The sequence below is a fragment of the Siniperca chuatsi genome, linkage group LG14, assembly GCF_020085105.1.
Source record: "Siniperca chuatsi isolate FFG_IHB_CAS linkage group LG14, ASM2008510v1, whole genome shotgun sequence".
NCBI lineage: Eukaryota > Metazoa > Chordata > Actinopteri > Centrarchiformes > Sinipercidae > Siniperca > Siniperca chuatsi.
In genome coordinates this window covers 3,579,150-3,606,193 of record NC_058055.1, presented here as the reverse complement: position 1 = coordinate 3,606,193, position 27,044 = coordinate 3,579,150, and the positions used below count along the sequence as shown (strand labels likewise).

The window sequence follows — 27,044 nt, the reverse complement described above, 5'->3', positions numbered from 1 at the left end:
ACAGAGACCCAACAAATCCCACCATGAGCAAGCATTTGGCAACAGTGGCAAGGAAAGAAGGGAGAAGGGGGGGGAGAGGGAAGCACAATGCAAATTCTGCCTAGAATTTTAAAATAGTAATAATGTAATGGTAGTGGTAATATTAATATTAATAAAGTAATATTAAGGGGAATGATAGTCATAGGAATAATAATAACAATAATAGTAACAAAGCCAACAACTGTAGCATGTTAGCATACTGACATTAGCATTTAGCTCACAGCACTGCTGTGCCTAAGTACAGCCTCACAGAGGTGCTAGCATGTAGACTAGTCTTGTTACTTGTACTGAAATGAATCCTAGAGTAAACTTTGTTGAAACAAGAATTAGTGAATGGTTTGGTCCTCTGGTGACACACATACAAACATCAGCATTTCAAACAAAGCAAATATAACTTAGTGCTCATCTAAAACTGGACCATTGATATTTGCAACTTGTGAATTGCTACCATCATAGCTTCTGTATAACTTTGATCCCCAAGATTTAAGCCTTGAGATTTTGGTAGCAGATGGTGATGGAGTTTAGAGGCTAAGTGACAGTAAGAAAGAAGTAACATTTTACTACAGTACACATTGGGAATTACTCAGCTTTTATGCACAAAGCTGTACTAGTTTTTGTAAGCTGATTAAGGTGACACTGCTGCAAACATACTGATCAGGCTGACCTCTACTGTGTCGTGTTAAGCAACGACAGATAAAGCACATGTGCAGTGTGCAACATAGTCCACGAAGAAGTGTCGTTATATGCCCCCAATGCATTGTACCTCCCCTTGGCTTAGTGGGCTGGCTGGCAACATTATTAATGCCCCCATTGATTTCACAGGGCTGTCGTTTTAATACCGCCATCGTCGAGTTCAACTTTGGAATAAGATACAGTAAGACTAAGTGCAGGTGCAAGAATAATAGGATGTATGATAATGCACTGACCTTGCTATAGTCATTAATAATTTATGTTGTATTGTGTAAAAATCTCATTTATTTTTTATTTTTGTTGGCACTTAGCAGAGTGGGCCAGTTGTCGCTGCTAGACGGCGCCAGGATCGAGCCAGAGGACCAGCTGACACAGGAACGGGGGAAGCTTGAGTGTATTCAATGTTTTAAGTGCCAACACAGAGTCTCAGCTGAAATAGTATGCTGGAGTGTGTCGTGTGCATGGTAATGAGTCATACTTGTGTTGTTTATTTATTGCATCTCACAGAATTTTCATGCACGGTCTCATTTGTCACCTTAAATAAATATAGAAATGCAGTTTTCTGTTAGGCTTCAACGTGAAAATAAGCCTGTCTGTACTGTCACATAGTATTATACTGTCACACATCCTCTGTCATACTGTCATATAACAGAGGAAGAACAGTTTATCTTTGACACCCCAGGACCTGGAAAAACACAAGGATTTTAAATTGCAGTGTACTGGAGCATTAGGAAGCAGACTATACCATAAACACACAAATATTATATTTAGATGCTCTTTCTTTTCATTTGCAGTGTGTGTGTAACATTTAGGAGGATCTACTGTAAGAAATGGAATATAATATTCATAAGTACGTTTAATCACCTCAAAAAGAATATTTTTTTTCGTAACCTTAGAATAAGCTGTTTTTATCTTCATAGGGAGCGGGTCCCCTTCTATGGAGTCCACCATGTTGCACCGCCATGTTTCTACAGTAGCCCAGAACGGACACACCAAACACTGGCTCTAGATAGGGCCTTTTCGAGTTTCGTGGCCTCTGTAGTTTCTACTATACGCTTGGAAGGCAAGCGGTATTCAAATGGTAGCAGTCTGCAACTTCACCGCTAGATGCCACTAAATCCTACACACTGGTCCTTTAAGATGAAAACTTTTTGTAACATCATATGGTAACACTTTATTTGAAGGGGTGTGCATAAGACTGACATGACACTGTCATAACCATGATATGACACCTTTCATGAACATGGCAAAAATGTCAAAACATGACAACTTAATGTCAAGTTGTCATAACAAAGACATCTCAAACAATGTCAACTTTGACCGAATGACACTTAATGACAACATAAACCTTCATAAAGACTCCATGTTCATGACAGGTATCATGTCGTGGTTATGATGGTGTCATGTCAGTCTTATGCAAACTCCTTCAAACAAAGTGCCACCCATAATATTTAGAATGTGACTCAAGTGACTGGGAGTGAATAGTTTGGCAAATACATGTTTCCATGTTATTTTAAACCAGCTTGTTTTAAAATATAGCTTATTGAGTAAGTTGAAACAGGAAGCCAGTTAGCATTCTTATTTCCTCATCACCTGCTCCTTCTCTCAGGTGTTATCCAATGATCTACGAAGTTCAGATATTTTCTGTCAACCAATGGTCATCCTACGTGAAGGAAAATATCTCCACCTGTTACATCTTTGCTGTCATTGCAGTTTATGCCTCTCCGCTCCACCACCTCCCCACTGCCAACTGGGGGTATCACATTTTCACAATATAATTTTTGTGCTCTAAAATGTCACAGTACTATCACGATATTGCATCAAACTTTAAAGAAATACTGCTATTAGTGTTAAAATACTGTATATTAAAATTACTTCACCAGATTGCTTTGTAATTTATTTAACAAACACTGAACAGTGAACCAGATGATGCAACTTTATTGGACTTTGCAAAATCATCAATATAAAATGCACTTAAAAACTTTAAATGTAGCATCTATTTGCACATACATGTTCTGATTCTTTTGAGTGTTGATGGTTAAAATTATTTTTAAATAGCAGAACTTTTGAAAATGTGAACAGAACAGTAGTGGACTATGGTGCAGTTACATTGGGATCTTACAAACCACAAGTTTGCCTCTGCACACTATCTCAACATCAGACAAATGTATTTGGGTCTCGCGCTCCTCTGCTGGTCAGGTGATGTGAGCAGTGTGTCCCAAAGCTGAAATAAAACTTTTGCCACATTCATAGGTAAACCCATGGAAGAATGAAATGTATGCAGTCTTGAGGCAGCGAGTTTTCCTTTTGTCAGTCATGTAAAAGTGTGTGTTTTCATCCATCAGTGTATGTACATTTTCAATTTGCACATTGAAAAACGTGTGGAAACACCGAAAAAAAAAGCTGAAATATTGCAAAAAGGTTTTTAAACTTGGCTGAGGTGGAAAAGTTGGTGTATGGTTAATACATGAAACAAACATAAATGTCATATTTCCATCACATTTTTTACATGGTAGTTGTTTGTTTGACTGGAGCTCTTTTACTTAGCCTACGTCCTGTTGTTAATGTTTGTGCTGTATTTGGATGGAAAACCTGGCTTTTGGCTCCCCATGGGGACCTGTAAAATGGCTACGCTTTACCATATAAATGGATTTCAGTGACACCAAACATCTTTTAGGTTCCAAAATAAACGTCTGCATTTTGCTCACTTGTGGCGTCTCCCCTGATTTAATATTGCAGCACAATATATTTTCAATCTGATGGTGGCTTCAAAGTAGCATGACTTACCTTACACAAGTGTTACAGTACTCCTGGCAACAATCACAAATACACAGCAAACATAAACTCCCCCTCTCTTCCACCTTGCTTATACTCTTGGTACTGTGCGTGTATGTGTGTGTGGGTGCACCTCAGTGGTGCCCTCCCCTGGGTCTTTGATTGTAAATGACCTAAACCCTTATGGGTGGGGGAGAGGATGAGCAAATAAGCTCTGCTTCTCCTCTCTGTCTATTGCTCTCTTGCTCCCTCTCCGTCTCAACAGTTATAAACAGTGAAGTCATACCTTCCAATGGGCCTGTTTTTGTGCTATCTGCCATGATGTCACCAGCAGCCAATCAACACGTAGTGCCGCTTGAGATAGTGTGTGTGCGTATGTGTGTGAGTGAGGGGGGGGGGTTCACCACTGGGAAAAGCACTCTTGATCAGTTGTTTCTGCTGGAAAGCATGAGAGCACACATGCACATCAAATCATGAATCCACAGGCTTCTTCTGATACACAGCCTCTCAGTGATGTAATATACTTTATATTTTGTACATACAGTAAGGGTGCTATGTACTGTGTGGAAATTATAGGCCTATGCTGATAATGGTGTATTCCGAGATGTTTCATATTGTGTGTTGATTTTACAAGGTGGTCGCAGTGTTCTGTTGAAATGGTTAATGTGTGCTGTACCTCTCAGCCCTGGGTTTGGGGAAACACAGCCCTCCTGGTATTTGTTGATTTGCATTTCACTTTGAATCTGCAAGTGTTTTTATTCCATTAGTCTGACACTCACAATTAGGCCTAATTGTAAGATAAACATCTTCTGTTCAGTGCAAAACCTAGACAATTAGTTGCTTTTCATATTGACCTCAGTTCAAGGTGACTGTGGAGGCTTTTCACGCTTTGCTACTGCAGCCTTAATATGCATTTGAAAGCTCAAGCTGTCAAGTCAAGATGGATAATTTGTGTTAACGCTGTTAAGAATTTATGGGTGGCCTTGAATGGATATTCAATTATTAGAGCAATATAATTTGTTTGGTCTGTTCCCCGACAATTACATTCTGGTAATTGCAAAATGGAGAAACATCATATGTGGGGATTGAAGCTCAGCAGAATGAGTATTTGTGCTTTTAGCAAGCTGTTTTTTCTGACCCTTTTCTAGCCCAACGCATTACTGCCTCACTGTCCCATTCTGCTTTCAATGGTTCTTGTGTTCATCTTCCTCCTAATGTTTTTCCAAGCACTTCTAGGCCGTGTGTTATTGCATCTTCCAATTTTTTTTTTCCCAACTGAAGAAAAGGAAAAATAAACTATTTATCAGATTATTACATACATTTTATACTATTTTAGAAACATTTAATTGACATCTGTTCATTCCTTTCTGTTAACTGCCTCTGTCTGGCTCTTTTGAAAGTTTTTCTCATTGGGATAATGTATTATATTGAATAATTTGAGTAGGAAGCTTTCTCTATTTAGCCAGCTACAGACTCTCAATATAATTTTACACAAAGCGTAGGCCCAACTCATGTGCTTAAATTCAAATGAAAAATATGTCCAAGGTTTCACTGGCTTCACATGAGGTTATGGAGGTATTTTCACATTGTCAGGTCCCCACATAGTGATGCAGTAACAAGACACTGATAAGTGAATGTCTTTTGGGTTCGTTTTTTTACTCCTCAATTATTTCTGTTCATGATTGACTCGCTGTTAGTTTGTCTTCCATTCTCTCCCAGTGTTAGCCACTTTGAAACATTTGTAAGACAATTCTGAACCATCTTTCTCTGTTAATGCTAACATTAGTTAGCATTAAGTCTGCTCTGTTGTCTTTAATTGCTTATATTGCATTTTAAAAAGCTGATGGTTATTAGGTAACATATTTAAGAAGAGTCATTGACTCTTGTGGAAATGCAAGTTAATCAGGAAGATTGAGACTACCAGTTGATTGGCTGGAGAGAAAGAGACTTATTTATATTATGTGCTTATGTTTAAAAAATACTATTGGCCAGTATATCTTTATCGAATTTCCCAGATATCGATTTCAGTATCAATCCAGTATTGGCTTTACTACACACATAGCCACCGCAGGTATGGTGTAACCCCTTAAGTATAAATGAAGCTTTACACTACTGCTAATCATTTTCCATAGCATAGGTTTCTAAATATGTTCTTCTGTCTAGGCCAGTGCTTTGGAAACTTCACCATCTTCACTTGGGTGTAGAAACAGTTTTATCTGATATTTCAGTACATTATTTTTGATGTTCAGAGTAATAAATGACACCAGTTCTTTTGGTCAGTCTCTGAAAATGTTTTTATTGACACACATTTATGCTGTGGTTTGCTACATAATACAACACCAAGACTAGTGATTCATCCTTGCCTTTGTTATTTGCAGGTGCAATAGATGGTTCCTTATGCACACAACACCTTACACTGTTTGCTTTCACTAATGAGAGGCAATGTAGTCAGTAGGCCATCATCTGTGTGCAGAAGAACCTAGCTGCCTGCCTGGCTTCCTTACAGGCCACAAAGGGACGGGCAGTGAGTTCATCTGATTAGCCATATCGACTGGTAAAATGCTACCACACCGGGTTTCCGCTCATAAAGCCAAGCTACATAGTAATTAGCCTGGGATCGATGTGGCTGTCCAGCAGCTAGCCCACAGACACAGTTTCACTGGAATTGCTCCATCACTGAGCTAACAGAGTGAATTCTTTTTGTAAAACGTATTATTGAACATCAGGCGCCTTACTGTCACATTACCTCTTTCATGTTTTTGCCCACATTCTGTCTGATGAATTAGATGAAAAAGATTCTGTCGAGATAAGTCACATTCATGTGCCTGCAAGTCCTGTTAATCTTGCTTTTCCCAACACACTGGCCTTGGCTCTGTATTGGATTTGTCAATTGCAGTCTTTGCTGTCTTGAGTGACAGAAGTTGTAGGGTAGCACATGTTTGTGTTATCACGCACAAACACTCACTTTCTGGGTGAAACTCTGTTGCTTGGACCCTCTTGTGATATTTCTTTCTAATCTGATTAATCTCCACCCCAGGTGCCCACGGAGTGCGAGAGGAGCCCCAGTTTGTGACGGCACGTGCAGGAGAGAACGTCATCCTGGGATGCGACGTGTCCCATCCCCTGAACGGCCAGCCCTATGTGGTGGAGTGGTTCAAGTATGGAATGCCCATCCCCTTCTTCATCAACTTTCGCTTCTACCCTCCTCATGTGGACCCGGAATATGCTGGTAAGATGGTGAAAGTAGTCTCATGCAGACTTTAAACAGTGACTTGATACCAGGCTGAAAAGCAACGTTTCACAGTCCTCTGGTTGAAAATTTCACATCTGTTGAATCTGTTCTTACACCTGTAACTACGCTCAACAGTGATGTCATGGGGGCGGTTACATACATTTATCCAATCAAATGTGATTTGGGGTGACTAGCTCACCCTGCCCATCGTATTAAATCCCACTTAACTGTTAGCTAGTGGATAACTAGCAGAGCAATAAATTAGTAGGAGGTGTGTGTTTGTATTTCAGCTGGCAAAAACATTGTTTACATTTCCAAAGAATGTGGTTGAGGTCTAATTTATTCATTACACCCTTATTCCCCTCCTGCTGATCTAACAACACAGGTGAGGGAAATAAGTGTGGAGACCAACAGTCCTCTACAGCTGCTGACCTCCGTGTCTCTGTATAGCTCCGGATTGTGCTGTTTTTGCAAAGCCACGCCCATTTTGAGTGATTCAATAACATCTGTAGGATTTAATTTAAACTCCTAACTAACTACAACTCTAACTAACCCTCTACAACTAAACCCCACCCAAATATTCCATTTCACTCTGTAATATGTCACTTTACTGAAGGTGAAGACGCTCTAACTTCCCTTTCATTGTGACTTTAAATGCAAGCACGCTGTTTTGTTCACCACATGAAATAACTGCAGTTCAGTCAGAATGTTTTTTTTTACGAGAGTATGTACTTAAGGTGATATTTGGCATCTCGGATCTTACTCCGTCACTCCCCACAGCCATACGCAGCTCAGTACATTGGAGTCAAAGCCTCAGTTTTGTTATTGTTCATGCTACCTTTGCTGCTACTGGTTACTGTATGTTGATTTCTCCTTCCACCACCCCAGCACCCACCCGTTGGGCTTTCTTATTAATCATACATCATAATGACATATCTTGCCGTGTGCATTATGTAGACGCCTTAGCTCAGTAATATCTAACTTTTGGGTTCTGTTTTGTGCTATACTTCCTTTAGGAGTTTTATTATGCTCCTCACAGGATCTCTCCCCTGTTACTTGGATTCATGTAGGAATCGTCATGAAGACCAGAACATTTTATGCCACATACAGCTATTTACACATTTAATGCTAAAATTTATCCAGTTGTTGCAATTATTACAATAATAAAAAAATCCCTTATTAGTCTTTACCTAAATGAGATGTATTTTAATCATGATATTTGTCTTAATTAGTGAAAATATGCTTACCAGAGGATCAAACACAGTCAGTTGCTGGTCATACATCTTGGTTCATAGAATCCCATTTTTGCCACTATTGCAGTTGGTTTTTCTTCCACTTTCTGTTTTGGTAAAAAGGTTTAAACAAAGACATTACACCATCACCTTCTTGACAGTGCTGTCTTTGATCAGTGGTGTGCTTACCAGTGTAGACTACAATAAACATGTTTGCTAACTAATGGAGACAGCTTTAATGAGATGACATTTCCTTTGGAGGCAGCAGCTCTTTCCACCTCAGACTATTTATATACTTTGCTCAAGGTGAAGTTTGCTGGGGAGGGGAGAGGGAGTTTCCCCTTGCCTGCTTTTGATTTCCTTCCCTTCCCTGATCATTAAATTTCAGAAGTAATCCCCAATTCTAGTATGTGTTTGATTCAAAGAGCATTCATTCATGTCATAACACATTAAATGTGAGGAGGAGTCAGTGCAAGTAGTAGCATCCACAAACCTTTTGGATAAAGAGTTTAACTGCATTTGCCTTCTGAGTGTTACATGATAATAACAATTTGATGATCATGAGAGATGATATTATTTTATTTTTATCTTATGCCTTGATCTATGAAGGCTTTAAAAAATTGGTAAAGATACCAGATACAGCTTCAGACAGACATGCAGGTATCCACTTGAAATTTCAATGGCCAATAGAAAATAATGAAGAAAAAAAAACTCCACACAAATGCTGACAAATTAGCTTCAACCACTAAAACATAATAATAATTATGATAATAATACTAATACTAATAATAATAATAATAATAATGATAATAAGCTACCCTTATGTTGCACTTTTTAAAAGCACAGTTACAAAGTGCTGTTCAATACAACCATTCAAAACAAAAACAGACTAAACTTAGTTTAAACAATAAACTTGAACTGAAGAGCTATTGTAAAAAGGTGGTTTTTAATAGTGATTTAAAAGAAGATGTAGAGTGTCCTGATCTCCTCAGGTAAGTCATTCTAAAGTCTAGGAGTGCTGACAGCAAACGTTCTCTCACCTTTGTGTTTGAGGCTAGATCTTGGAACAACGAGAAGAGAAGCATCTGAGGATCTTAGGGAGCAAGGGGGAACATAATAATAATGTCAGAAAAATACCTTCTGCCTAGGCCCCTCAGGCCTTTAAAAGTAATTAGCAAGATTTTGTTATAAATTTGATAAGCAACAGGTAGCCAATGTAGGGATGCCAGGATCGCTCAGGATCAGGAATGAGACAGTGTACTTAGAGAATTTGAGGATGAAATATTTGCACTGTGTGGACCTATGATAAGTGTCATTTTCTTATCGCTATTCAGTTGGAGAAAATTCTAACACCCACCCATTTATGAGTGCTGTGAAGGCAGTTTGCAGGGCGATGCTGTGTGTTGTCTGTGTAGAAGTGGAAACTGATGTTATACCTACATATAAGGTGACCCTAAAGCAAACATGTAAATGTAAAAAAAAAAAAAGGATTGGACCGAGCACTGAGGCACCCCACAGTGCATACACATTGTGGCTGACTTAGCATCAGCAATACCTACACAGAAACGCCTGTCTTTTAGGTAGGGCCTAAACCTTTGAAGAGCAGTGCTGCTAATAACCACCCAGCTTTCAATTCATTCATCACCTTAAGAAGAGTGGTTTTAGTACTGTGAAGTTTCCTAAAACCAGAGTGAAATTTCTCAAGTATATTGTTTTCTTAAATATATTGTTTTTCATAATTTGACTAATCATTATTAGGATCTCTGGCTTAGGTTGTGCTACAAAAATAGTTTCATCCTGAACCATGAGATAATTTTTCAATGCCAAACTTTGGAACATTTTAATTTGTAGTTAATCTGTGTAAAATGGTTGTTAGCTCAAGGTTTAAAGCCAGGGTTAAAGGGGGAGGAATTCTTTTATGTTTCAGTTATAGCGTTGCTGATTGTTCTTGGGGAGTGGTTTTTGGTTTATCTTGTGTCTGTATGTCACTTTTTGTATAATCTGATGTTCAATTGCTGTGATTAGATATCATGTTAAGATTGGTATCACCAAATGCCCATCATATCAGAAGATAATTTGCAATTAGTTTTTTTCAACTTTTTGTTTGAGTCCAAGAAATACTCATTTTATAGCAGGGATTTGTTCTTACAGTTTTTTCTTTCGTGTGCCATTATCTCAAATACAATCTAATATCCTCCAGGCTCTAAGAAACTACAAATTATCCAAGTTGTGTAAAATGAAATATTTTCTAGTAACGATGTATCACAGGTTTATCCTAATTAGAAACGTTATGCCATTAACAGGCAGATACTAATCTCCACATCTAATTGAAAGGCAGCTGATTGATTGGCCACCTTCTGCATCTGATACAGGAAAGGGTTTCGTTTTGAAGTGCCCTTTACGTCCCACCTGCCTGCTGTTGCAGGAAGAAAAATTGTCTGACAGACTACATGACTGTGGGAAAAATGCAGAAGCTTTGTATAATCTTTCTGCATCCTCACACACTTTGTCTTCATTGATTAGATCACAGAGCACAAATACCTGACAGTAAGGCCTGCTGAATTTCAGAACCTATGGTTAGAGTTACAGAATCCTGACAACACAAAAAGAGCAGTAGGATATGAATGTAACCCAGTGTGAAGATGGCAACAATTGCACCATTATGTGTGAGAGTATTCTGTCATGAACCAAACAAAGTCTGTATAGTAGATTTGGAAACAGGACTGGGCCCCCAAACTGAGGACAACATGTTCATACCATGATTTAGTTGGTCTTTGCTTATATACCAGTCCATTTTGATCATTTAAATAACACATTTTCTACTCAGCTTCAGCAAATTGTTTGCAAATGTGCATACTTATGAGTTATACTCACATATGGTCTGGGTTCAATTGCTTTTTATTCAATCCAATATTGAATACTCTTATTTAATCCAAATCCTTTCAAAACACTTTCAAGTAACTGAAACTATACATAAAAGATTTAGATTTAGTTTAAATCTTTAATCATGTTTCCAGCTATCGGAAACTACGCTAGGGTCATCGGAAGACCACAACCCACATTCAAAGTTTCACAGATGCTCTCCCTCAGACGTACTCTTAAGTAATAGTAAATTATGTTTTGTGTCAAAAATGTATTGCTGGTTGGTATTAAAGATTTGAACATACAGTGAAGACTGCAGTTATTAGATATCAGTTACATACATTTGAGTTTGGTTTTGACGGACAATGCAGACTCTGCTTGATCTCTGTGCGGTTTCAAAACTCCTATTGCTGTCATAACTTGCTACATTTTATATTCTTCAATCCTTCAGACACATCACTGCCTTTAGCCCTTAGCAATGTATCTCTTTGTTTTAAAGTGCACCACTAAAATATCTGAAGAACTATAGCCTGATACAGGCAAACACCAACCTCCCACTGTGCTTCAGTGAGAGAATGATATTGCATCATGGATTGGAAGTCACAGGTCACGGTCAAAGCTGCTGAGATACATAGTCTTTCATTGTGCCATATTTAGATTGGGATGATGTCGAGGGTTAATAAGTCGAGCCAACCACAGGGGCACTGTTTCCTAGACACCCGTCTGCACTTGGTCTCAAACAAGCCGTTGCTTTATTCTTTTTTAGAAAGGAAGAGGGAGAAAACATCCGTGAGCGTACAAGAGGCAGACCAAATATAAAACACTTCCATGAGAAAGTGTAGAGAGGAAGAGATGGACATAAATTGATAGCCAGTCAGGAAGAAAGCAGTAGAAATTGAAGATGAAACTGGAAATGGAGGGACAAAGAAAAAAATAAAGTGGTCCCAGATTACATTGTTGAATGTCGCCTATCATCATGGAAGATCTCCACACTGGTCCAGACATGGTGACATTTTAAAATGACTTGCCCCAGCAGACATTTCCTGAAGCTAATAAATCTGCTTTGCCTCTCTTCTGTCAAAGTTATACAGAAAATTTTGGACACAGATTTAAATTTTGCTCATGTAGTTAAGAACTGATCTTTTCATAACACAAATAGAATTAAACGGACATTGTTGGGTAGAGTTAGTATTTATGATGGACAATTAAATATGTAGTATATGTATGATAATCTGTGGAAGCTACAGTATTTCAGTAGCATGGCCTCTGATGAACACTATTGCAGTGGTAGCAAGTCAACCCACAGCACCAGAAGCAACCTCATACGAAGTTGAAAATGTGGACCCAAGGCGAGTCTTCTTATGTTATCACAGTTAATGCCAGTCATGAGGAGCGTGGCTCTGCGAAAGACTGCCATGTGTTGACTGCAGGAAGCTGATAGAAGAGACAAGAAGTGGTGCTAGACTGACTGAATAGAACAAGATTGGAGGAACAGCTGGACTTGTGTCATAAATACTTCAATGAACAAAAGTCCTGCTGACTGCTGCTTTTGCTGCCTTAGGGATACTGTTCTTTTCACTTAACATTATTGTATAGACACAGTTTAGGCTGGGAAGTTATATACTGTACTGTATATTCCAACTGTGAGATTAACAGGGATTTAAATGAGAGTTTTGATCACTTTATGAAGTCTACATTCCCTACTGTTGCAGGCCCATCAGTAGAAGATTGTTTGAAATGGATTCTTTAACACTAACCAATATATCTTCTAGGTTTCAGAGCTGGAAGATAATATCTTTCCATTAATATTTTTTATATTAATCTGTAAAATGAGATGAGGAAAAACATGTTTTTGCCTGGAGATGGACTTTAATGTTAACTACCACTACCCTGGCATTTCCTCTAGCGCCATCACCAGGCCAAAAGAAATTTGATTTGCTCAGTACTTTGGTTTATGACCAAACACCTGCAAAGCTAATGACATACCCATCAGCTTCAGCTGTACTTTGTGTTTATTGCTAATTAGCAAATGTTAGCATTCTAACACACTAAACTAGAAACATATGAATTTTTGTTGTTGTTGGTTTGTATTTCATACATGGATTGGATCTCTCAGGCAGAATGCTAATGGCCTTGACCAAGTGTGTCAGACCTGTGTGTTATGGTGCATGATTTAAGAACCCAAATGCAGAACACAAGGAAGTGGTACTTGGATGTGGTAGCAACAGTTTTTATTATATACTGCAAGCAATCACTGGGGGATCTGAGCTCTTCCAGAGCGGCAAGGCTCTGGGGACGGAGACGGGGAGTGTTGGTTCTGGCTTGGCTTGAGTAGCGTGGCAGGCAGAACAGGAAAGGCAACTGGCTTGTGTAGCGGGGCAGGCAGAACAGGGAGGCAGCTTTGCAGACAAGGGAGAGAACATGGAGGCCGCGACCAACGGCAGGGAACAACCATGGGCCTAAGGCAGGCAGCGGTCAAAAACAGGGAACAAGTTCAACGAGCAAACAAGGAAGGAACAAGGACAGGGAGCAGGCAAAAGTCCACAGTACAGACAAGGTCCAAGGAAACAAAGTCAGTCCAACAAAACTTATAGATAACCAAAAGCCAGGATGCATGACACAGGACCAAAGCACAACCAAAATGCACATGACAAGGGGAACAACCCAACAATGAATAAAGGAAAAACCCCGGACTAAATACACTGACGTAAGGGAGACAACGAGACACAGGTGCAAACAATCAAGGTGGGGCCAGCACTCTAAACTGGAGGGAACGCAAACAAAGACAGGAAGTAAATCCACAAGACACACAAGGAGAGGAGAACACTACTAAATAAAACAGGAAACAGGACAAAACCTCAAACTATGACAGTGTTGGGATTTACAATGGTTAAAGGGGGGCAACCACTTCTGCAGGTGCAATCAATTCATTATGGCTATCAGAATTATCAAAGACAATCATAAATAACTTTAATTAATAAACTCCTCAAGGGCACCACTCTTCTTAAAGAAAAGAAATGACAGCCAATTAATTGATTGAGTCTCCACCAATAGCTAGTAGGTTGAAGGATTTGGATCAGAGGTTGGCAAATTACTCTTGTGCAACATTAAAGAAACCAGCATAATTATACACAAGTATTTATTAAAGATAAACAAAGCAAAAACACAATATGAAGTCTAACTCTAAATACTAAACTACACAAAAAAGGGTGTGTGTGTGTGTGTGTGCGCACAGGTCTGGGTGCACGCCAAAAGGAATGTGTGTATGTTTCTTTGTTCTGCCTCCGTATGTTTCGTGTGCACGAGCATGAACCCACGTGGTCAGAAACAAAGAAACACATGAAGCGGGAGCTTTAAAGGCATGGTTGTCTTCAAGAGCCAAACTAGAGGTGCATGTATGTGGTTTGTTTAGGATGACAGAGCCAAGTTAAAAGGAGTTAGTTAGCATGCAAAGACTCATTGTCAGTTCATAGTCTTTAAGATAAGATACCACTTCATTTATCCTGAGTGAAACTGTTGTGCAGCAGTTGCAGTACAAAGTAGGAAAGAGTGCAAATATAAAGAGTGCAAAGTGAATTGAATCTCTTTCTGTTCTCTGATGAGTTTTACATCTGTAGCAGAGATTCTCTCAGAATCTCACACCCCACCTTCAATGAAGAATGAATACAAAACAAGAACAGGGGGATCTTGGAGTGTTCTTTCAAATGCCACCAAAGCCCTTTAGTGATGTCCAAATTACATAAAAGTTCTATGTGTCATTTTTCTGCTTGTAGGAATAAAACTAAACTAAAATGGTTTACCTGCTCCAAAGATTTCTACATCCTAAAACACATGAATTGGTGAGAATTACTAATTGTTTTTTAAAGACCCTTTGAAGGTCTGTGAGATGCAGCTTCCATAGAAAAACATTATTTTTGCTCACACTTATAGTCCTTTGTGTACAGTACATACCACTGCAATAACTAGGAGGTAAGCAAACTGATGTGGTGTCATATACATGTACTGTAACTATTTGTACCATACAGTGCACCATTACACCTTCATGGTTTTACATTACTTAAGCACAGTAACATTTGTAGTTTCCAAGAGCTGTTGTGTAAAAAGCTAGCTGCACATTACAATTGTGATTGCCCAAACATACCTTCCTGACTGACCATGACCAAATATTGGCTAGTTTCTGTGATTTTTAACAACTGTGTGATGCATGTATGTGGTAGTTGTTGTATTTCAACAGCTTATGTCTTATTTGCACCATTTTTAGCCATGCTAGCGGTGTGGCTCAAGGGATGGCAATGTCAGCCTGTTGATCGGTAGGTTGGTTGGTCCAGACTGAAATCTCTCAACAACTTTTGGATGGATTGCCATGAAATTTGGTACAGTTTTTGGTCATGTTTCTCACATTATGCATGCTACTGACCTTGGTGATCCCCTGAATTTTCCTCTCATTCCACCATGAGGTTTATTTTTGGTCTGTAGTGAAATGTCTCGACAACTATGGGATGGATTGGCATGGAATTTCATGCAGATATCAATGTCTCCTCGGGATGAATTGTAATGACTTTGGTGATCCATTTAATCTATCGCCATCATCAGGTCAACGTTTTAGTGCTTTGGTTCATGACCAAATACCTATAAAACATCTGCCTCAGCTGTACGTTGTGTTTAGTGCTAATTAGCAAATATTATCATTCTACCACACTATAATTAGATGGTAAACTTTGTATACTTACTAAGCATCAGCATTTTTAGCATTGTCATTGTGAGGATGTTATTAGCACTTTAGTATTTAGCTCAAAACACCACTGTGCCTAAGTACAGCCTCACAGAGCTGCAAAACATCCTGTGTTGTTCTCCACTGGGTGAAGTCCCAAGGTTGCGACCGTCATCAAAGCCGTTTGACCTATGTGCCTCATGTATGATAAGTTATGGCTTGCTAAATAACGGGTTGTTAAGCAACTTTATGTATCTTATCACGTGCTTCACATTTGACGTAGATGGGTGGAGCCTTATGCAATGTCTTGTATGTGTCTTATGTTTGACCATGTATGGAAGATAGCTTGAGTTTTTCCTGCGCTCTACCTGCATAAAAAGAAGGCACAGAAGGGCATAGAGAGGGCTTCTTTTTTTATTTTTCTTGTTAGAGGTAGAGAGGATGTTACGAGTAAGCTATTTCATAGAGCATTATTAGAAGCCTTTTTCTTTTTGCATATAAGACTTTAAAGTCCATATCATAAGATTTGTTAAGCCTTAAATGAAAACAGATTGTACACTCTGCAATCGAAAAGGAAAACTAGTCGAAGAGAGCAACACAGTATAAAGACAAATTGAGAGAAATTCTGGACCTGGCCAAATCATCAAAATTTAAAAAACAACCCTAGACTTTAGATAACGGTATTTGGTCAGTATCAATATGCTCTGTTTCGACTGGAAAGACAGCCTTTACCTGTAACGGAAAATCCTATAATTGGAAAAGATTAATCTAAGGTTTCAAAAATGTACCTAATGTATCCCAGTCCATTGTGGAAGAGACCTTAGCAGGGTTTCTAGTCAGAGTATACATCAATTATGTATATTTTACCCACGACAGTGAGGAAGAAGATATGGACCTGTTGACAGAGGTAATCCTCAGACTCACTAGGGAACGCTTCTAAATAGGCTTGAAAAAGTATGAGATAGCCAAACATTCATTGAAGTTTTTAGGTTTTGAGATTACAGAGCCAGGGAGAGCCATCACCCCAGAATATACAGAGAAACTAAAAGCCCTACCAGACCCAACCACCCTAAAAGAAATAGAAACTAGCTTTGGAAATGTCACGGACACGCCAGGCTCCATGGTTCATTACTTAAACAAAACTACTAATTCCATCCCCACTACAAAACTCCGCTACATGTGAAAATTATGCATTCTAAACCTTATTAAGGTAAAAGTATGTAAGTATTATAGCAAAATTTACATAAAGTACTCATTGTGCAGTAAAATGGTCCCTGTCAATGTTTTCCTATTATATATGATGTTTCTGGATTAATATTACTGCTGCATTAATGTGTACGTTGCATTTTACTGCTGTAGATGTTTAAGGTTGAGCTAATTTTAACTACTTTATATACTGTTGGGTAGTTTTTTTATTTTAGATAAAATGTGCATATATGCACACATTTTATATGTGTATGTGTATATCACGGCAAAATATCGAGATATCATTTATAAGCCATATCGGCCAGCCCTAATTGGCACCTATTCTTTGGGGCACAAGGGGAACAACATATGTATGTATGTTAAAAAGAAGAAATGTAAAGAAAATCTACAGTGAAAAGGCAGGGTCAGACCCACCAGTGAAGGATGCCTGGAATTGGTACTTATGGCTCGGTAACTTATGGGGTGACCCTTGGTATGAAGGAACCTCTGGCACGTCCAGAAACATGTATTCATGCTTTCTAGATTATCACACTCCATATGCCCTCTCGCCCCAAGAATATATGTTATGGAAGAGTTTATGATAATAGACTGGTGTGCCTTGTCAGAAGCAAATTTTGATCGTTGGAGGCCAGGTTATTTCACGCAACAAATTTCAAAATACATTGTCAGGCTCCAGCAGATGGTCCAGTAGTAGACAACTACAAAGAGGTCAAAACAATAGTGGAAGGGACAGACACCACAATAAATAGTATAAGAAGAGCTTTTGAAAATGCATGGCAAAGGATGGTACAGTATATGTCTTCCACAAAGTGAAATGGGGCTTTTTAGCTGTCTGCATACTTGTAGTGTTCATGATAATCCTGGGCATCCTGCATAAACTAGGGATAGCCAGGCCAGTGGTTAAATTAATAAGCAAATGGCTTATGGATACTCATCAAAATGCTAGTCAAATTACTGTTAATTATTAAAATGTTAGGTCCACTTATAGGATGGATGTGCCACACTGGCGCTTGCCATGCTAGACAAAGAGCCAAGAAAAAGAAACAGTAGCAAAATCGAAAACAGCATGTTGACTTACATGAAATTATGAGTATAGTCTAGCAAAACCACAAAATGACTCCCAGCAAACACAATATTCAGCTTTTCTCTATCAATTTATTACTTGCAAAATGTTGAAGAGTAATCGGCAGACATGATAAAAACTTTGTCGTTTGTTGTTTAACCTCTTTGACACTTCACTATCTCATGTACTCTCAATGCAATGCACCATGTCCACCATGTCACCATGCCACAGCTCCTTCGGCCACCACATATACTGGCTTGACTTAGCAGTGGTTGTCATGCAGTTTTGTGGTTTTTGTGGTGCCACTTCCTTTTTACACAGAACTACAGGTGGAGCCTAAAGTTCCACCAAGATAATACTCTTTGTCTTTAAGTCATTCACTCAGAGTACATTCAACAGTTAAGAACTCCCTAGTCTCACTCAGCTCTGGACTATCTTACAGCTAGCTGAACCAACAGACCTGTAAAAAAAAACCAGCCATGTTGAATAACGGGAACCATGTCCATGGATTCAACCAACGCACAACCACCATCTCATTTGGAGAAGTGGAATGGGGAGAGATCGTAAACCAGATTATTTTAACGATACCAAGCCCTCTAAGGTACCAATAATTGCTGCTAAAAATATACTCAAAATTCTGATTGGACAATCAGGGCCATTCTGTTTAGTTATTTACTCTCTTTGCAGAAAGATGGATGCCAGTCAAACATTGGCAGTGTACTATATTAGGATGTTTTTTCCTATCTGGAACCAGTTTGATACTCTATTTAGTTTTAACTCTACTAAACAGACAAAGCCTAATCATGTACAGCTTGATAGGTGTTGAAGTGTTTCAAAGGCGGCATGATATGTATATCATGTAGCCTGAGACCCATTACAGGCCAGATTCAAATCTGAATTAGAAGATGATGTATTTGGAAGTCTCACCCAAAACCACTCATACTATCTACAGAGAAGACAGCTGGGACCTAGGGAGCCCCTATGAGCCACCATTTATGGGCTTGGGTGATAATGCAAACAAATAGTTGAATGGAAAGCAAGTCCAAATTTACAGCTTTGGGCCCTCCAAAGCCTTTCTCTTTGATATAATAAAAAAATTCAGGGGCCACCAAAATGGTATGAAAGAGGATATGGGGGTACTTATTATGACATCTCCCCCTGACGGTGTCGGGTCTATAGTGAGGCCTATCAGGGCTCTGACTCAGGAAACTCCCATCCCCCTAAGGAGGGAAGGGAGAAAAAAAAAGTACTGTACGAGGGATCACCCTACAGTAACCTGAGGTCATCAGGCCCTTGGAGGGTTTTCAAGGAGTCCAGGTTAGTAGCTGCCACAGAGCTGCCAGCCACGAGGCCAGGCGATCGAGATGCGGTGAGGGTCACCATACACAACCATAGCAGTGGCCCCTGGTGCGAGGTCCGTGAGTATGACCTCACCCATGTCTGTTTTTGGTGGCGCCACTGTCAGAACAATAGCACTATGGGGTGAAGCCATGGCCAAGAGAGGGTGTTGAGAGATCCAGCTATATGAAATATGGCCAAGGCTCACCCCTTTGAAGCCCTACTGAACTTTGATACACAAAAAGGACAATAATCAAACAATGAAAAAGGGAAACAAAAGAATAAGAATTAAGTAAGAATACATACATACCTTTTAGAGACTTTTTCTTCTTGACTGATGTTACACAGCTGTTATTTTTACTTCAGGATCATATATTGAAGCCTGGCACCTTGGTGACTTGACACTAGATGGAATTTCACAGGCACATCAAACCACTCACACTTTACACTCATCTGGGCTTCCTCCCATTACATTTCACAACCTCCAGTTTTTAAAGCCCCTACTCACCGATGGTCCACCCACACAGGTGCTTTCACTTGTATTACCTAATTGGACCTCTTCTCAGGTCTGTGTGGGCGTGTACAAACTGTGCTTCTTCCTCACTCTCCTTAGATTTGTTGCATCTTTTAGGGCTGGACAATCTACACCTCTGTCATTCGAATTAGTCCATAGAGCTTGGTGACATCATGTCATTCCCAGCATAGCTTTACCCAACTTCCACCTGATTAGAGGTCTAATCAGCTAGAGTAATTGAAAACACTTGTGTGGGTGTCCTGGGCCTTTAAAGAAAACTCATACAATATGGCCTTATGAGATATATTGTATATTTCCACTGTTAAAACCTCCAATTCCATTTATACTATTCTTTGCCACCAGGACCATTAACGGTTACACAGTTTTTATTTAGACTCAGTCTTGACTTACTTTTGTCTAATTTTCTGAATGGGGTATTAAAGGTGGGCTTTAAACTTAAATCATGCTTTATTATTTGATTAGTTTGGGTTTGTGGTTAGAGGTTAAAATATTATGTTATTTTGTATATTTAGCTGTCAGCTAAGCTATAGCTTTGTTTGAGGAGTATTAATGGCAGAAGAAAACTATTTAACACAGAAAATGAAGTAATCTAGACAACTAGAAAGTCCAGTGTAGGACTTGCTCACTTCACTACAGATATTTTTGTGAAATAAACACATACAGTTACTAGCTTTACATTATACCCCTACTTCAAACTATTCTATGTGAATACACAGTCTTCACAGATTTTCAGTGTCTTCAGTCAAGTTTGAAATGTACATTTCTGTAAATTTTATTTTTGGTTAACACATCATAATTTACATAAACATTCACAGTGTAATTCCAAGATTGCAATGGACAAAGCACGGACCATATGTGAAAATTAAGCACCACCATGCTTCCCCAAGTGAGTGAGCGTCAGAATAGTACCCTGTGTGTATACAGACACACTCGTGCATGATTTTTTGTTCATGAACTTTTATTCTTTAATGCATCAAGTCCAAAGAGGACATTCAGTACTGTTTGGACAGATTGTTTTCCCTCAGACAAAGAGAAATTGAAGTGGAATCAAAGGGCAGGTACTGTATGAACAAACACAGTAGTAGACAGTGAAGGATCCATAGATACTGTATACAGTATATTAGATACATAGTTCACACTCAATAAGTAACATGGAGTCTCTTTCTCAGTTCCTTCCAGTCAGCCAAGATAGGAGGCAGACATGGTTGGAAGCTGGACAAATATAATCTGATATATAAATAGCCTAACCAAGACACACACATACTCACACAAGCACACACACACACACACACACACACACAGGCTAGGGAACAAACATCACTAACATCACTTTTTGTACCTTAACTCACTGAGACAGCCGCCAGTACAAATGATATATTTACCTGGTGTGTCATGCTGCAGAGGGGACTTAGGAAGGCAAACAAAAAATTTGTCAGGAATACCCACAAAGTGAAGAGGATAGTGAAGTGAGGGGATTAATGAGGGATAGCCAGGCTTTGATAATGCTAACGTTTTGAGCCGGCGTGTGCTCCCTGAAAGCCCTTTGTTTAGCCCTTATTGCCAGTCGCCATCTGTTATGATCCAGTTGCCAGATTGCCCGGCGCAACATCATCAATCCCCCCTCTTTCAGCTTTTGATCTGTAAAAGTAAAATGCAGCTATTCGTGACTCTGTACTCACCAAGTCAAAAGCTGATATCTGTTCTGACGGATTGTGACTCCTGTGTAACCCTGAGGGTTCTCTGTTGTCATGTTGGCCACTTCCCACTCCTCAACGGAAGTAATGACCTGTCCTTGCCTCAGTGCATCTCCAAAATAGACCGCCACACACATGAAGATTAGGACATCTCTGCCACGCTGAGGCTTAAGTGACAGATTTCACTGCACATAAACAACTGCAGTTGGTATCCTACTTTGATGTTGTGTTGCACATTAGCAGTGCAGCAGTGACTCTGTTTAGAAACAGGTCTTATGCACTGTGTTACCCTGAGACACCTACACTAACACACCATAGTGTACTTTGTGATCACTGCATATTTATATCTGAACTGTTCAAAGGTTGATTTTCTCTTTAACATTCATCTGGTGTTTCTCTTCTCTTTATTCATTCACCTCTCACCTGCTCCTTCCTTCCCTTCATTTCCTTCATTAAATTCAATCCACCTGTCCTTCTCACCTCTCTGTGTCCCTTTCTGCTGACACCTCATCTCCTTCTCTGTTGATCAGGCCGGGCCAGTCTGCACGACAAGTCCTCCCTGCGGATAGAGAATGTGCGTTCAGACGACCAGGGCTGGTATGAGTGTAAGGTGCTGATGCTGGAGCAGCAGTATGACACCTTCCACAACGGCAGCTGGGTGCATCTAACTGTCAATGGTAAGTACCATCAGCATGGAGTACTATGCATTATTCATACTGTGGAAGAAGATGGAAGGACTGGTGGACAAACAGATACAATGGTGTGAAAAAGTGTTTGCCCCCTTCCTGATTTCTTATTTTTTTGCATGTCTGTCATACTTAAATGTTTCAGATCATCAAACAAATTTAAATATTAGTCAAAGATTGCACAAGAAAGCACAAAATGCAGTTTTTAAATGAAGGTTGCTATTATTAAGGGAAAACAAAATCCAAACCTACATGGCCCTGTGTGAAAAAGTGATTGCCCCCTAAACCTAATAACTGGTTGGGCCACCCTTAGCAGCAACAACTGCAATCAAGGGTTTTTGATAACTTGCAATGAGTCTTTTACAGCACTGTGGGGGAATTTTGGCCCATCATTTTTGCAGAATTGTTGTAATTCAGCCACATTGGAGGGTTTTCGAGCATGAACTGCCTTTTTAAGGTCATGCCATACCATCTCAATAGGATTCAGGTCAGGACTTTGACTAGGCCACTCCAAAGTCTTAATTTTGTTCTTCTTCAGCCATTCAGAGGTGGACTTGCTGGTGTGTTTTAGATCATTGTCCTACTGCAGAACCTAAGTTCGCTTCAGTTTGAGGTCACGAACAGATGGCAGACAGCAGAATTCATGGTTCCATTTATCACAGCAAGACTTCCAGGTCCTGAAGCAGCAAAACAGCCCCAGGCCATCACACAACCACCACAATATTTTACTGTTGGTATGATGATCTTTTTCTGAAATGCGGTGTTACTTTTACGCCAGATGTAATGGGACACACACCTTCCAAAAAATTCAACTTTTGTCTTGTCAATCTACAGAGTATTTTCCCAAAAGTCTTGGGGATCATCAAGCTGTTTTCTGGCAAAAATGAGACGAGCCTTAATGTTCTTTTTCTTCAGCAGTGGTTTTCATCTTGGAACTCTGCCATGCAGGCCATTTTTGCCCAGTCTCTCTCTTATGGTGGAGTCATGAACACTGACCTTAACTGAGGGAAGTGAGACCTGCAGTTCTTTGGATGTTGTTGTGGGGTCTTCTGTGACCTCTTGGATGAGTCGTCGCTGTGCTCTTGGGTAATTCCATGTTTGCACATTTGTGGATAACGGCTCTCACTGTGGTTCGCTGGAGTCCCAAAGCTTTAGAAATGGCTTTATAACCTTTTCCAGACTGATAGATCTTAATTACTTTCTTTCTCATTTGTTCCTGAATTTCTTTGGATCTCGGCATGTTGTCTAGCTTTTGAAGCTCTTTTGGTCTACTCCACTTTGTCAGGCAGGTCCTGTTTAAGTGATTTCTTGATTGAGAACAGGTGTGGCAGTAATCAGGCCTGGGTGTGGCTAGAGAAATTGAACTTAGGTGTGATAAACCACAGTTATGTTTTCAGAGGTGGTGCAATCACTATTTCACACAGGGTCATGTAGGGTTTGGATTTTGTTTTCCCTTAACAATAACAACATTCATTTAAAAACTGCATTTTATGTTTACTTGTGTTATCTTTGACTAATATTTAAATTTGTTTGATGATCTGAAACATTTAAGTGTGACAAACATGCAAAAAAAATAACAGGAATGGGGCAAACACTTTTTCACACCACTGTATATATACAGTATGGTACATACGTAGACTGATATTACACAGGTATACTGACTTAAAATCATACATTATCAAGTCTTTGAAATTATACACTGGTTGTCTATGGGAATATTATGCAGTATTTTGGCATTTGATACTAGAGACATAAGGATGATTATAATAAGGATGATTATTAATGTTATTATTTGCAGCAGTGGCGTCAGCTAGTAAAGATGGGCCCCAATGTAAGATTTTTTTAAGGACCCTATTCACTTTGAGACGTGCGCACAATCAGTGCAAACACACACACACAAACACACACATAGTAGTACAGACAACTATGATTTTATACGTTAGCCTTTCACAATACCATTTCTTATGCACAAGGAGATAAAATTAGATAAACTACTGTAATATTGTAAATAAGCCAGTTTGAATCTGTAAAATGTTAGATTTTTGTTTGTTGCAAAAGTGATGTTTTCATATGGCAATATGTGGTGTGTGAGGTCACAGGATTTTAGGACTATATAGGCATGATAATGTTTTAAACCAGACTATCACAGAGTAATGCAGTAAATTCAGTTTTAAAGACGGATATTAACCAAAATTAAATTCACTCCTATCTAAACAGAGATATTTTGAGGCTAATAGGAGGCTTTGATAAACTATTGGATTATTATAAGTAATGTTAAAGTCTAATGATTTCTCCATAGGGTTGGAGTAGTTTTCATACACACAGATTAGAAATGTAATAGTAACAACGACAGACATGAGTTAACTTATGTGAAGGCGTTATGATTCACAGAGGTTCTGGACCCAAATGCACGACTGACACAGAGTGGGATTGGGTGATAGCTTCAGTTTGTTATCGGAACTACGAAGAGACACTTGGTGCGTGGAGGGAAACGGCAAGACCTTGTGGCTTAGGCAGGCTGGCGAGTGACTGGCAGAGCTAGTGCTGGTTGTAGACAGGTTGGTCGGTGAGATAAGCCTGGACACAGGAATCAGAGGATTAGTCAGGGTTTCTCAAAACATACAAGCAAGATAATCTTTCGTTGCGTACAGGTAGAGGCCAAGCTTCAATACCGCGTAGGTAAACTGACGATCTGGAGACTGGAGAGAAGAGCTGGGTATATATACTGCCAGGTGTTGACTAGTGGATGGAGATCAGGTGAGTAACAGCAGGAGTGTAGCAGGTGTGTCAGTTCTTGATTGGAGGTTTCCTTGGGAGGCTGCGCCCCACCAGCCACACACACACACACACACACACACACACAGAGGGAGAACCAATAAACAGACAAACACTAGGAATGGTACGCTGTACCATGACAGAAAGTATATAAACTGCTTTGGTCCAACGTTTTAAGCAAACTGGACCAATAAAGCGGCGGCATCATTTTGAGAGATGAAGTTGCTCCCGCAATACTGTGAAAGACCCATGGATGGACTTCGTCAGTTTTACTACAGCTGCACTGGCTACACTGACTATACTTCTGCCACTATGTAGTACTACTAGGGATGTCTCGAGCTGATTCTAAGGATCGGTATCGGGCCGATCTGGGCATATTTTAATGGATCAGTATCGATCTATTAAAATATCAAAATCCCATCCTTTTGTTTATTGTACTCTACTGTGTTCTGTCCACCTCACCCTGCTAGCTTTGCAGCGCGGCTTTCCTTTAACACAGCTGGGCTCTAACATGCAGCATTCCGCTACATATGTGTGTGAAAATTTTGTGTGAATGTGAAAAATAATTTGGCCGCAAATATAAGTATCAAGATTGAGAAGACACGAAGATTGGACTTGGAATTGGGAGATACTCAATATTAAAGGAGCGGGAACGGAGCCTAAACCTGATCTGGGACATCCCTAACTATTACAGTCACTATCACAGTTAGACAGATTAATCAATAATAAAAATATTTGGTGGTTACAGTCCTGTCTGGTAAATCAGCTCTAATCATAGCATTAGACTATAAACCTAAATTCTTTTTTTCTGGGAATGAATGTCAATTTTTCACACAGTGGTCATCTGGGTAGAGATACTGTCTAATAACCACAATGTCAATGTGTGTGGTGTCTGACTGGTCTCATAATGGCTGTGTCATAACTATAAGATTGACAAAGTTGTCCCTGAGCAAAACACTGCACCCCCTAGCTGCTACGCCACCGACAATGTCTCTGTAGTGTAAAATAAGTGATTCACACAAGTGTAAACACTCACGGGACTCTCACAGAAACTAAGAATATTCATGGCTTCATTCGGAAGCTCAAGCATTCATCGAGGCACTTAATCAGACGCTAGTTGCTGTGGTAACAGACACACCAGATATGGTCCTATACACCTCCCCCCACCCTCAGCCCCTGGTCACGGCACACTAGCTCAGTTTCATCAGTGTTGCTCTTGTTTGGTTAGACTTCGCTTTGCCTCTGCTCCCTCTCCCAGAAGTGTTTAAAGGCCTCAGGCATCCTCCTCTGCCTCTTTTCTCTTTCTTAATGTCTATCACTCCTGCGCTGTCCTTTAGTGTCTTGTTGCCACATCAGATGTTAGCCACAGCACTTTTATCAGTTGTAGTAGTCAGACAGTCAGTGGTGTTGTACAGGGCACAGCTGACTGGGTTGCTAGTTAGCTACCAAGATGTTGAGGTCAACTTTGGTCAGAGATGTGCCAAAAAAGGAATTACTTTTTTGTTGACTCTAATGGGACTAAAATGAGACTAGACTTGTCAGTCTATGATTTAAATTCTGTGTATTTAGAGATGTCAAAATCTGCATAAAAATCTGTATTTAGACATATTCCAAAATGCTTACAGTACTTTTAGGCATGTGGAATCAACAAATCACAAACTTCATGTTTACATTATCAGCCCAGTTTTGAAACATTATCCCACTTCAAGGCTTCACAGATTGGATGTACTGTACGTCTTCCTGTAATCACCATGTCCTCCCTTTGGCTTTTACTGAATAGGAAATGTGTTTAAGTGAGGAGATTGTTGGGAAATTAAATACATTCTCTATTACATTTGTGGCTGAGTTTCTAGTGTTTCAGTTTTTTTCTTAGAAGAAAAACACAGAGCTAGATGTCAGTGAAGGTGTAGGAAATAGCCTATAGTGGGTGGGAGGTCAATATGAAAACAAACTTACAGTATACCAATAAAACTGGAGGCTAGCTTGGTTCAAAAATAGTAGCCTATAACATCATATGTATTGTGGAAGTGCCCACTGAAAAAAGATGGTGCATGGTCCCTGTTAGATTATATAAACAGGCAGACGAAGACTCATCTTTGTTGATCGGTGTACTGGATATTTGCATATATGCACGCAGCCAATGTGAGTTGGATGGTGACCACTCAACAGTCAGGCAATAGCAAGCACACTCACCATTGTGGTTGCC

At 39.6% G+C, this 27,044-nt stretch overlaps 1 protein-coding gene across 7 annotated transcripts in view; it reads left to right on the top strand.

Annotated features, from left to right (window-relative positions):
- LOC122888087 (protein turtle homolog B-like) overlaps positions 1-27,044 on the top strand; it is a 145,225-nt gene that overhangs the window by 28,242 nt on the left and 89,939 nt on the right. For all 7 annotated transcript variants that reach the window (XM_044222050.1, XM_044222053.1, XM_044222048.1 and 4 more), the window contains exons 2-3: positions 6,542-6,733; positions 21,908-22,054. In XM_044222050.1, the coding sequence (XP_044077985.1) occupies positions 6,542-6,733; positions 21,908-22,054 (339 nt within the window). The remainder of the gene's footprint in view (positions 1-6,541; positions 6,734-21,907; positions 22,055-27,044) is intronic.